General features: G+C 45.7%; 1 protein-coding gene across 3 annotated transcripts; it reads left to right on the top strand.

Annotated features, from left to right (window-relative positions):
- Positions 1–473: 473 nt before the first annotated feature.
- On the top strand, positions 474–11,251 carry vamp4 (vesicle-associated membrane protein 4). 3 transcript variants are annotated; one of them, XM_042057892.1, is made up of 9 exons: positions 474–738; positions 1,957–2,110; positions 3,279–3,380; positions 5,231–5,277; positions 5,374–5,424; positions 7,346–7,446; positions 9,720–9,799; positions 10,245–10,296; positions 10,474–11,251. In XM_042057892.1, exons 2-9 carry the CDS (start codon positions 2,108–2,110, stop codon positions 10,497–10,499), a joined length of 462 nt encoding a protein of 153 aa, XP_041913826.1. In that variant the 5' UTR covers positions 474–738; positions 1,957–2,107; the 3' UTR covers positions 10,500–11,251. The 3 variants fall into 3 exon arrangements, with proteins under 3 accessions (XP_041913826.1, XP_041913828.1, XP_041913827.1); XM_042057894.1 differs by lacking the exon at positions 1,957–2,110 and having other exon boundaries at positions 475–726; XM_042057893.1 differs by lacking the exon at positions 1,957–2,110 and having other exon boundaries at positions 475–738.
- Positions 11,252–12,059: the final 808 nt, after the last annotated feature.

Raw genomic sequence — 12,059 nt, 5'->3', positions numbered from 1 at the left:
CCTCATCTTCTCACTTGGCACAAGAAAATTCCACGAGGAGTGAGGTCTCAAGGATACCTGCTTTATAGATCTCAGGCACAGAGTAAACATTCCAGCGCTTGCCTCCAAACTCTTCTCACTGTGGCCAATGACTGATAAGTATCCAACACAGTCCATCATTCCTTCATTTGTTCTAAAGATGGGCCCATAGCCTACAGGCATGAACACACTCCTGAGCTTGAAACAGTTGCGCTAAAGTAAGGCTATGTTGATCTTTAGAACTTGCAACTTTTTTTTTTTAATGATCTTTTTTCTAATCAGAAACAAAAGGCAAATTGTGAACATATTTATGATAAGCCAGGCCTAATAAAAAAAAAAAAGATTGACTAGATTAGTTGGTAAAACAAGAAACAAGAAAAGAAAGAGACCTGCGAAACTGGATTTCCATGTCGCATTTCTTCTGGAAGCTTCTTCTGACAGATTATGCTGACAGACTCGTCTTATCTAGCCTAATAGACAGCGCAGGCAATTTGAATACAGCTGTTTTGACCTCCAGTCAGCTGATGAGAACAGGAAGAATAGACAATCCGCAGATCACAGCAGACAACATTACACGGAACGTTCTGTCCTCCTCTGGACATATCTGAAGAGCAGTTATATTTTGGCTTAGGGAAAGTGAAAAGAAAACTCTCCCTGTGACATTATTTGCTTGCAGGAGAACGTGTCCCCGGGACAAACAGACCAAAGGTAGCTACATAGGTGAGCTATATCTATGGCACTGGCCTTGTTGTGGTCTTGTCTTGTTCGTCTTGCATCTCTGGTGTCGGTGTGAATGGTAGATAGCCAGCTAACGTTAGCTAGTTTGGCAGTTCTGTTAACGTCAGGCTAACGCTTGCTCACTCTGTTAATTCTACAATCATGTACAGCCATTGCTGTTTTTGTAGCAGTTAAGTTGAACATTTAAATTTGATTGTGTTAATTCAGTGAGAGGGTAATTGAACAATTCAGGGTAGCCATGAAGCTAGCTGGCTAGTTGCTATGCCTAATGTTAACGTTGGCGTTTGTTAGCCAACGTCAAGTAACGTTATGCTTGAATTATATGAAAGAAAGTAACGTTAACGTTATAACGTTAACATCAAGATGACCTAAGATGTTGGTCATTAGCTATTTCAATACGGCAATTCGACGTCAGTGATGTCACGTTAGAGTACATTTTACTGTTTAAAATCACATCCCCACAGTTTTAGTCAGCTAGCAAGCTATTATCTCACAGGCTTGTCAGATTGCTTTTGTCTATGTTGTCTGAAATCAGTGGATGAACAACATAACCTGACTTCAGCAACGTCAGCTGTCGGGTCGAGTTTAAGTCCTGAGGCAACCATGCTCAATCTGGTTGTGGGGCAAATGATTTATATTAAAGTGATTTAAAGGTAAATTCTAGAAATTAGGACGTGTTTGTTGTCCTTTTCCGTCACCCAGCAGCACTGTGTAGCCAGTTTTGGATGTGTACACACAAATGGAATCGTGTCAACATAGCGGACAGAAGTTTAATCTGAACTTTATCATAGAACCACGACTGTTTCAGACGTGTTGAATCTGTTTGAGACGTGTTGAAATGTCACTTTGTAGAGCCACAGAACAAAATGAGCTGTGTATAATTTAGAAGAGTCTACATTTAAGAGTCTACATCATTTGTGAGTGAGTGAGTGAGTCTGTCACTACAGTACTGCCCCATCAGTCATTAGACTCCATCCTTTGTCCTGTCCATTGGCTCATCTCCATCTTTCAGTTCAACATGCTCATGTGTGAAAGCACATTCAACGGCTGACCACCCTCAAAACCTAGGCTAATGGTCACCAAACTGATCTTATACAATTAGTTGTCCAGCAGCTATGCTGGATTACTGGAGTACTTCTGTCTTTACTTCCCCCTCTGTCTGCCTGCATTTCTTCCTCTCTCTCTTTGTTGTTGCCTCAGATAGACCCCTGTCCCCAGCCACACTCCCCTCCTCTACTGTATTCTGGAAAATTCCGAGGCACCTCTGGCCAGGGGAGAGGCCGTTTTCCGACTGCGCTGTCAAAAGGAGACAGGAAAAAAAGCCCCCCCCAGTTTGAGCACAGTGGACTCAATGGTATCTGTCGCGCAGATGCAGCCTGGGGTGGAGTGGGTGAGACGTTTTTTAGCTGGGGGAAGATGGCGTCATTATGCAAACACTCAGAATGCATGGTGCTGAATCAAGATTTCAGTCTTGTCCCTGTCACTGAATCAGTCTCAGAAAACACTCTGCATGTCCCACACTCAGAGAGACAGGAAATACACAAAAGACTCACTTCCTCCTCACTCAAGACCTTCCATGACACTGATAAATCACTTCCTTCAGTGGGGCACAGCTTAAGGGCCTCTGGAACTGCAGGGGCCACTGCACAGCTGAGGATGTGTAAGAGAGTGTGTTCAAGTTTAACAGAGCAAGTGGCCTACTTTTTCCTTAACAAGGTTGCCAGTATAGTGAAGGTGACCCAAGACTCAGTAACCGCAATGTCTTATCGATTGCATGTGTCCTGTAGGGTCAGTAATGGGTTTTACATGCATCAGTGCAGACGGCTGAAGGGATGTTCTCACAGTCTTTTTTCACATTCTTATTTTTCTTTGATGTGCTCCAGCACCTGTGGAGAAGATTTCTTCTTAGTGGATGTGTGTCCAAATGAAAGAAAATGTGTAAAAAAAATTACAAGTAACACGGTGGGATCAAACAGTGGTTCGACCATGAATTTTTCATAGTTGTTAGAACTGACTTGGAATTGCTTCTGATTTTGACCGTTTCTGTCGGCATGCTAGTAATGGTATGATATGAGAGTAAGATGTTTTGCAGAAAAGACTATGATTCACTAATAGTATTTCCCAGCCCTAATAGCAATGCATTTGAAGAGACACAAAAGAGCTCAACATACTTTGATGGACTTGATCGTCAGTGCCTTCACATCTGTTTCTGGCTAAATGTAGTTCTTAATGGTCGTCACAGAACAAAAAGAACACTGAAAAGTTAAAGTTTTTTGCTAGCTTGTAAACTTTTCAAAGAAGTGTTCAACTGAATGTGCAAATCAATCCATAGGTGCTGAATCATACGTGCTTTGGATTTTTTTGTTGTTATTTTGAATTAGGCATGCATGCTCATTCAAAGTGTAGGTGAAATGCATGTGCTTTAAAATCATGTGAACTTATAATATAATAGTGTAATAGTGATTGTTATCACTATTAGAGATCGTCACTGATCAAGTTGTGCTGCTTTTGTTTGCCTGCAGAGGGAGCCAGAGAGGGAGGAGCCGCTTGACGACAGCATGCCTCCCAAATTCAAACGGCACCTCAACGACGAGGAGGTCACAGGCTCTGTGCGCAGCGAGAGGGTGAGACAGCACGGGGCAGTCTGGGTGGGGTACAGTACTGGGCAGTTTGGGTGAGGATGGGGGCAAGGGGAAGTCCCAGATGGGTTTGGGTGAGGAGGGGGTAGTCTGGGTGGGGTGGGAATAGGGTATGGGGCAGTCTGGGTGGGGTGGGGTGGGGATGGGGTATGGGGCAGCCTGGGTGGAGATGGGGCAGCCTGGGTGGGGTGGGTATGGGGTAGTCTGGGTGGGGTGGGGATGGGGTATGGGGCAGCCTGGGTGGAGATGGGGCAGCCTAGGTAGGATGGGGTATGGGGCAGCCTGGGTGGAGATGGGGCAGTCTGGGTGGGGTGGGGTGGGGATGGGGTATGGGGCAGCCTGGGTGGGGATGGGGCACGCTAGGTAGATGAGGGGATGAGAATTGTGAAGACTTAGTTGCTAGGGAACTAAATACAAAGTGTGAGTGTGGATCACAAACTCGGTTGAAACATTTTTAGTTGTCTCTGTGTGTGCGGAATCTGTATTCTGTGATGAAAATGAAGGAGCAATCTCCTCTTCCTCCTCCTCTTCTTCCTCCTCATCCTCCTCCTCCTCCTCTCAGTTGCTCCACTGCGTTGGTAAGCAGCAACAAAGAGCGGAGCACAGGACCTCTTACATAACACATGCTGGCCACTCACACACACACACAAACAAACACACACACACACACTCACTAACTAACTCTGTCCCACCGCAAATAATTGGTACCAGTCCACTCTTGCATCCTGTCTCCGCTCTCCCCTCATTGGCTTTCCTCTCCCATTATGATCAAAAGGAAGTAGTGTGGATTGTTTTAGTACCAGACGTAATGATTGCTTTGAACAGACGATTGGTTCGAGACTGTGATGTGCTGATGCTATGCGGACACAGTAATAGCAGTGATTGAAAGTGTAAAGATAACCTATTGTCATATGCCAAGTGAAGATGAGATGTTTGAAATTCCTTTAGTTATACAAGAGCTTCATAAAGACATGGATGGGTATAATAGACTTTAAGGCTTTGGCTGGGAAGTCAAAACCAAGAGATCTCAAAAACTTTCACGAAGCCAAGGTATGGATATGATCACTTTATTATTGAAGACAGAGCAGCATCCATGAAAATCTTCCAGACAGCTTGGGCGATCTGAATGTCCAGAAAGAATTCCCCTGATGTGATGTAAAAAATAATTTAAAAGCTTCACAAGAAGAGCAACATCTGATCAATCTGAAGCTGATATAGTGTACCAAAGAACTGCATAATAATATCCGTTGATGTCACACTGTTGGAAGCACATCAGTTTCACTTTTCTGAAGACCTAAACTGCTTGCAGATTCAGCATCTTAGACTGAGAAAAAAACACTCATAGTTATTCTGTCTTATCCTGTATTGCAGTGTCATATAAAGTGAGGCCAGCTGACCTGAGCAGCAATCACACACAACAGTGCCTTGTGACAATTAATCAGAGGTTCCATTGCCTTGTAATATAATTAAAGGTGAACAGGGTCGGCATCTCAACATGTGCTGTCAGCACAAGGCTTCAGTTTGAAGGTCCTGTGAGCGCATCTGCAGGAAATCATGGAGGCTCTCCAGGGGCCTTATGCTAAGCCCTCAGCCAAGCCCCTTTGCCCTTCAGTATTTCCTCCTCTGTGTGGACTTTGACCAGACCGCCTCAAATATGACTGCGGACCGTCTGAAGACCATAACAGACTGTTGACAAAGATCAGGCCTGTGCGGCATCTGTTGTCTTAGGTGTTGAGTGTTTGAGTGCTGGGATTCCATTCACGAGGGGAAAGGTTAGAAGTGTTGTTGGTGTGACCTGAGTTAATTGTCTCACCCATGACCTCCTTAATCCACAGAGAAACTTGCTAGAGGAAGATTCTGATGAAGAGGAAGACTTCTTCCTGTGAGTTGTGTTTTCAGTCACTTTCTATAAAGTGCAAAATAACAGACCATTTTACTAATTGTAAATAAATACATGTTTTTTTTTTTTTTGATTTAGGAGAGGACCCACAGGACCAAGATTTGGGGCAAAAAATGACAAAATCAGAAAGTAAGTCTAACACTATAAAAAATGCAAAACGACCAGTGATATCAAATTGTCAAGAGAGAAATGATCTGTCGGAGTGAATATGGCATCTGTACACTTACAAGGGTAGAAAGGGAGAAATAGTCTCATATGGACACAGAGACATTCATATGCACACAGCCTTACAGATCATGGTGTACAGCCAGAAAGTTTCAGAGGTTTGTCACCTCCGAAAGGCTACTCTGATTGTCTCACTATTTGTGTCTGATTATATAACGCTTCGTAAAAAGAAAAAGCAATAAAAAAGACCTTCCACAACTTTTCAGTGTTTCATAACAGGCCTCTTCGCCATCCTCATGAAACCTGGTGTGTGTGTGTGTGAGACACACAAGTACAGAAGCAATTATTTTAATGGCAAACCGAAAAACAGCCAAGGACAGGGGAGTGACTGTCATCTCATAAAACCCCCACCCTAGCCCATGTGCCCAAAACCAGCCCCAGACCTCTCTGCTCTCAAACCCTGACATGTGTCAGGTTTGTTTAGGTTACGAGCTTGCCAACATGTTTGAGTTATTTTCCCAAAGGACTCTGCATTGCAGGGCTCGATAATGCTGTTACAGGCAGGCCTGTAAAGTCAAATTCTTCCCCCCTTTTTTATTTTTGTACCTGCACTGCACTCCTCCTTTTATTGGAAGTACTCGGAACGGAGATTTAATTAAGACCGAGAACATTGGGGAGGTTTGTTTTTATGAAGCTGGCGCTGCGTTTGTACTTTGGCACTGAGGATAAAAGCGAGGGAGGTAAGAGAGGGAAGAGAGGGAGGTAAAAGAGGAGGAGAGGGAGCGGCCAGAGGGAGGAGAGAAGGAGAGGAAGAGAAGGAGGAGAGGGAGCGGTCGGAGGGAGGAGAGAAGGAGAGGAAGAGAAGGAGGAGAGGGAGCGGTCGGAGGGAGGTGAAAGAAGAGGCTGAATTCTTCTTTCCTTCTGTGTTTCCCTGCACTCTGCCCCCCAGCGGGGTATTGTGTTGAGTCGATGAGGAAGCAGGTATACACACACACACACACACACACACACACACACCCTGTGTTTTCATGCCTCTACAGATGAAGTGGTGGTACTACTGCTCATTATTATCGGTATGTTCAGTGTAAATCTATATTCTTTGCTTTGTGTAAACACACACACACACACACACACACACACACACACACACACACACACACACAGGTGCCACCTGCAGGAGAGATTAGCTGTGCCAAGGCATGCCCAGGGAGGGGCGCTGGCTCCAGGGGAGAGAGGGCAGGGGTGCAAGCAAGCTTGGCAGGCCCAGCCCATCTTTGGGCAAAAGCCATCTCGGCACCTCCTAGGGAGTCAGGCTCGTGCTTGAAGAGAAGAAGTCATGGGGTGCTCTTGTCATTCTTCACCCAAGGGAATGTTCGGGTCAACAGGTAGTAGGTATTTGAACATGCCCAGGCTCCACTAATGGGCATTCTCTTGTGTCTTAACCAAAAAAAAAAAAACCTCATAAGCATGGCGCCTGTTTTCCATGCATGGAGCGACTGCTAGGAACCACCTCCAGAGAGATCTGACTCAGGCTGGGGGACCAAAGATTCGTTCCCTCCCAACGTTGTAAACATGCTGGACTCCCATTTTATGTCCTGGCCGCTCCAATTCTTTCTTTTTTTTTTTGTTATGGCTGAGCGCATAAGCAGAAGCGGTAGCCCTATTAACTGTACTTGCAGCCTTAACACTCTGAAATCCCCAGCGAGACTTAAATTACAATGTATTTATACAGCTGGATACATGCAAGGGTCTGGGTGTCATACTTGTATATTGTTTTAAAGGACCCCCCCCCCCCCCCCCCCCCAGTTCCCTCTGTCGTTCTGCCATCTTAAAGGCCTCTATTGTTGCTTGTTTTGATTTTAGCCTCCTCTTCTTCTTCTCTTAGCGTGCAGTCGCAGGTTGATGAGGTCATCGATGTCATGCAGGAGAACATCTCCAAGGTTATTGAGAGGGGCGAACGTCTGGACGACCTGCAGGACAAATCAGGTGAGACCATTTGGCCCTGGCTGCCTGACGTGTTAACGAACGGCTCCAGGGAGTCTTTCACAGATGTGAGCCGTTGAAAAACAGCAAAACAACACGACTCGGCAAACTCACTCAGTGGGAGAGCCGGAGGGGAGAGATTGTCACCCATTTGAGTCTGCACCACCATCCTCAACACTGATGAACATGCCAGGCAGCCCCTACAGACAGGACAGAAAACATAGGTGTTCATGCATAAACATCAGTTAGGGAATGAGCCAGAGCCCGAGTCCAAGTATCTGCATCCCCACACACAGAACCAAGGGTGTGTGTGTGTGTGTGTGTTTCTTTCTTTTTTTGGGTGGAGGGACAAGTTTTTAGTTCTTTAGATATTTGCATAAAAAAGCTTGCAGCATTCCTGGCTGCACACTGACACTTCCCTGTCTGGCTTTAGTCGTCGTCCTGCTCCTCTGCTTTTGCTATTCCACAGGCCAGCAGAGGAGACTGTGACATTTATATGACAAGAGGCACTTCCCGAGCCAAACAAAGTGCCCCTCGACATTAACCGCTGCCAAGAAAAGCAGAGGAGGAGAGCCCCGCCGTCTAATAAATCAAGTGTGCGCTGGACGCTTGAGCAGCGCTTCAGACGTGCCGGTCAAACCTATTTATTTAGTTTAGGCGTCGGTGGTGGACACCTCAGACCTCCGGTGCTCTGCCACTCAGTCGGCCAGCTCAGGTGTCCTACTTCACAGGCACGACGGGCTCTGATGTGGAGGACGAAACCAGAGCCCTGTGCATAGAGAGGTGTCAACTGAGAACGCAGACTGTGACTGTGTGCGTGCATGCGTGTGGGTGCATGTGTGCGTATGCAGGCGTGTGTGTGTGTGTGTGTGTGTAAGAGGGCAATAGACAATGGAATGACGGTGATGTAGCTTTGAGTTGGTCTCCTGCTAACAGCTCCTTGTTCTCTTGTTGTCTGTTCTCTGTTGCACAGATGATACTCATTGTTTCTCCGGCGCTTGTTCCTCCTGGCGTTTCCATTAGAATTTGTTATGTCGGGGGACAGATGTTGCATAACAGGCTCTCCCTCTGTTTTGGTGGATGTGTGAGTGAGTGGGACAGTTTAGGGGTGGCCAGGGGTCATTTTTGAAGCGATCATGTTTACCAGGAGAAGACAAAGAAGTGCATCTGGAAGGCATTGTCACTTCAGTGTGTGTGTGTGTGTGTGTGGGTGGTGTGTTGTGTGAATGTGTGTGTATTGGGCAGGTGTGCTCAACATGTGTTATCCAGTGTTGATCTATGTGCACCATGTGCAGGTAGGAGACGGAGAACGCTGTGTGTGTGTGTGTGTGTGTGTGTGTGTGTGTGTGTGTGTGCGCTCGTGCGCGCGCACGTGTGCCTGCAGTTGTGAAACCTCAAATAGGCGTCTCCCCCCCCCGATCACTGTTATTAGGTGCCGCCACATAGCAGCGCCAGGGAGACGTGCATCTGTGCACAGCGAAGAGAACTAGCCGGCCTCTAGACCTCTCCTTCCCGCACACTCCACACCCTGGAATATGTTGTTCTGGCTCTCTGCAGTGACCGGGACCTGATCTGTTGCCCCGCGGCCTTCTCTTACCCTCCAAGTTCTCTCTCTCTCTCTCTCTCCTCTCTCTCTCTCTCTCTCTCTCTCTCTCTCTCTCTCTCTCTCTCTCTCTCTCTCTCTCTCTCTCTCTCTCTCTCTCTCTGCCAGTGCACACGCAGGTCCCCACTCCCATGGCCTCAGCTGGGTCCCAGACGTCAGCAAACACTCACTCCTCATTAGATGCTATTATTAAATGCTTGGAGTGGATTCCTGCCATTAGTAAATGTTTTGGCACGGACTCAGAGACTGGAGTTGGGGGTGGGGTGGGGGGTGTGTTGTGGAGTCTAACGTAGACAGCACACAGCACTGATTATGATCACTAGAGACCTTTCTAATGTCTCGGCTAACAGACCGAATGTCAACAAAAGTCTCGAAGAAACAAACAAAAAACCTGGAGCACACTGTGCTCTCAGCCGATATTTTGGTGAGATTGCGTAACACACACACGGGCCTTTGAGATGTGGCATGAGATGTAACACACACACGGGTCTTTGAGTTGTGGCACAGAACAGCCTGCTCATCACCTCTCCTCTCTGTGCAGTTTGATTAGACAGCTGATGGTCCATTGTATTTGTCTGTTCTCTACTCACTGTCTCTTTCTCTCTCTCTCTCTCTCTCTCTCTCTCTCTCTCTCTCTCTCTCTCCCCTGGCGTGTGTGTGTTCCTGTGTGAAGAGAGCCTGTCGGATAATGCCTCAGCCTTCAGCAGCCGCGCCAAGCAGCTTCACAGGAGGATGTGGTGGAGAGACGTGAAGGTGAGTAGTTTAGGTCCCCCAATCCCCCAACATTGGTCCCCCAGTCCCCCAAAAGTGCTCCCTAATCCCCCAACATTGGTCCCCTAATCCCCCAACATTGGTCCCCCAATCCCCCAACATTGGTCCCCCAATCCCTCAACAGTGGTCCCCGAATCCCCCAAAAGTGCTCCCAGAATCCCCCAAAAGTGCTCCTCCAATCCCCCCCAACATTGGTCCCCCAATCCCCCAACAGTGGTTCTCCAATCTCCACCAAGTCTCTCCGTAGTCTTGCAGCACTTCAGCCTAATCAATTTTCAGATAGCAGCATAAGAGTTCTCCACTGTCCACAGAAGGCCAATGGTGTTTTAAGTCCCTGCCAGTGAGTCAGACATGTCACTGGTTTACCCAAACTGGTTTTGAATGCTTTAGGGCCTGACCTCTGCCCTGTGTTTCTCTTCCTCTACAGATGAAGGCAATAATTGCTCTGGTTGTGGTGGTGCTACTGCTCATTATTATCGGTATGTTCAGTGTAAATCTCTATTCTTTGCTTTGTGTAAACACACACACACACACAAACACAGAGGGATACTGATACTCACATACACAGATATTGATTTGTTTCACTTCTGTTTCATCTGTTGTATCTCTACCCTCTGTGTGCACCGGAGACTAATGAGCTCTTCCTCTTCCTGTAGTACCTGTGATCCTGCGGTATCGCTAGAAGTCTCCAGTCTCTCCTGGCTGCACTCACTCCTCCACACCAGCGTGAGGCGCACACACACACACACACACACACACACACATACACACACACACACACACACACACACACACACACACACATACCTAGCTGCTCTGCCCACTGGGCTAACCAGCTCAGGGCCAGATCCAGGGTCCAGCTCTCTGTGTGTGTGCAGCCCCCCCCCCCCCATGTATACTGAATATATTTCATCTGAACATATCAGTAAGCAAATACACACACACACACACACACACACACACACACACACACACACATAGATTCTTCACTTGAAGACTGTCTGCGGTCAATCAGGCCAGTTGGTGCCTGCTTTCCTCATCACAGGTGCTCTTCTCAGCCATCTTAAAAAAAAGTCTTACTCATCGTTGGAAACGTTTCCTGGTCACATGAACAGGAGTCATTTGAAGTATGCTTACCAGAACTGTGAATCAGATATAATGTTAGAGCCCATACTTATTCTGAATATACTCAAGCACACCACACACACACACACAGATACGTGTTGCTTAAGGAATTGGTTATAGTTTTGTTTCCATCGAGTTAAGTAAATGGAAAACCACAATTCAAGTAATTTGTACATAGTTTTGGTTAAGATTATGATGAATGAAATACATGTGACACCAGATAAGAGGGCCTGGGTGGGTGTCTGTATGTAACCTGCATCAACTTGGTTTAAAATCTCACATAAAATGTATACAGTTCTAGGGATTCAAGTAAGTAACGCTTTTAAATATGTGCTGCTATTACCATCCACAATGACCAGGACAAATGTAATTGGGGAAATGTGGGGTCTTGACCATGGCTGTTACTTGTAAGTGTGCTTTGTTTATGTTAGGAAGGGACTTCTTTTTGCAACTGGCATCTTAAGTGGAGAGAGTCATCAAAACTGGACTTTATTGTGTGGTTTTACAGTTTGATATAAGCATTAATTGGTTATAATTTGGATGGTTTAATCACAGATTAAGTTTAGTCAGTCAGCATTTATGGGCTGGGATTCACACATCTGTATATTAGGACCATACTGATATTGTTTTTTTCTTTGTTATTTTCAGATTATTATTATGATTTATATTATTATTATTATTATTATTATTATTATTATTATTATTATTATTATTATTAATATTATTATTTGTATTTAATTTAATGTAAATATTTTTAAGTTGATGTAAATATTCATTCCATAGACGAAGACTCAACAATGTAACATTTGCCGACTGTGAACTACTTGACCGATTTCTTTGAAATAAAGTAATTTTAAAAGGGTGTATGACTGAATGACCTTCAAACTGTAGGGAACAGAGGGAAAGGTCGTTTAGAAACTGACACTCGTCTGCCAACCAGTTTAAGAGTGCATCATTCCAACACAATAAGGCACGCACACAGCCCTCTGGGAACCATTGGTATATGACTCTAGCATTCTTTCAGGGATTCATTATTAATTTTTTTTTATTGACCACCCGCACACACACACACACACACACACACACACACACTCTAAACGACTCTAATGGTCGTTTC

Source organism: Alosa sapidissima, chromosome 12, assembly GCF_018492685.1.
Source record: "Alosa sapidissima isolate fAloSap1 chromosome 12, fAloSap1.pri, whole genome shotgun sequence".
NCBI lineage: Eukaryota > Metazoa > Chordata > Actinopteri > Clupeiformes > Clupeidae > Alosa > Alosa sapidissima.
The sequence above is the reverse complement of the archived record's forward strand: the minus strand, read 5'-3'. Positions and strand labels throughout refer to the sequence as shown.

Bases quoted from the DNA above. Each gene is read 5' to 3' on its own strand.
- vamp4 (XM_042057892.1), top strand. The intron at 5,278-5,373 runs GTGAGTTGTGTT...TTTTTGATTTAG, and splicing joins GAAGAGGAAGACTTCTTCCT to GAGAGGACCCACAGGACCAA. The intron at 9,800-10,244 runs GTGAGTAGTTTA...CTTCCTCTACAG, and splicing joins TGTGGTGGAGAGACGTGAAG to ATGAAGGCAATAATTGCTCT.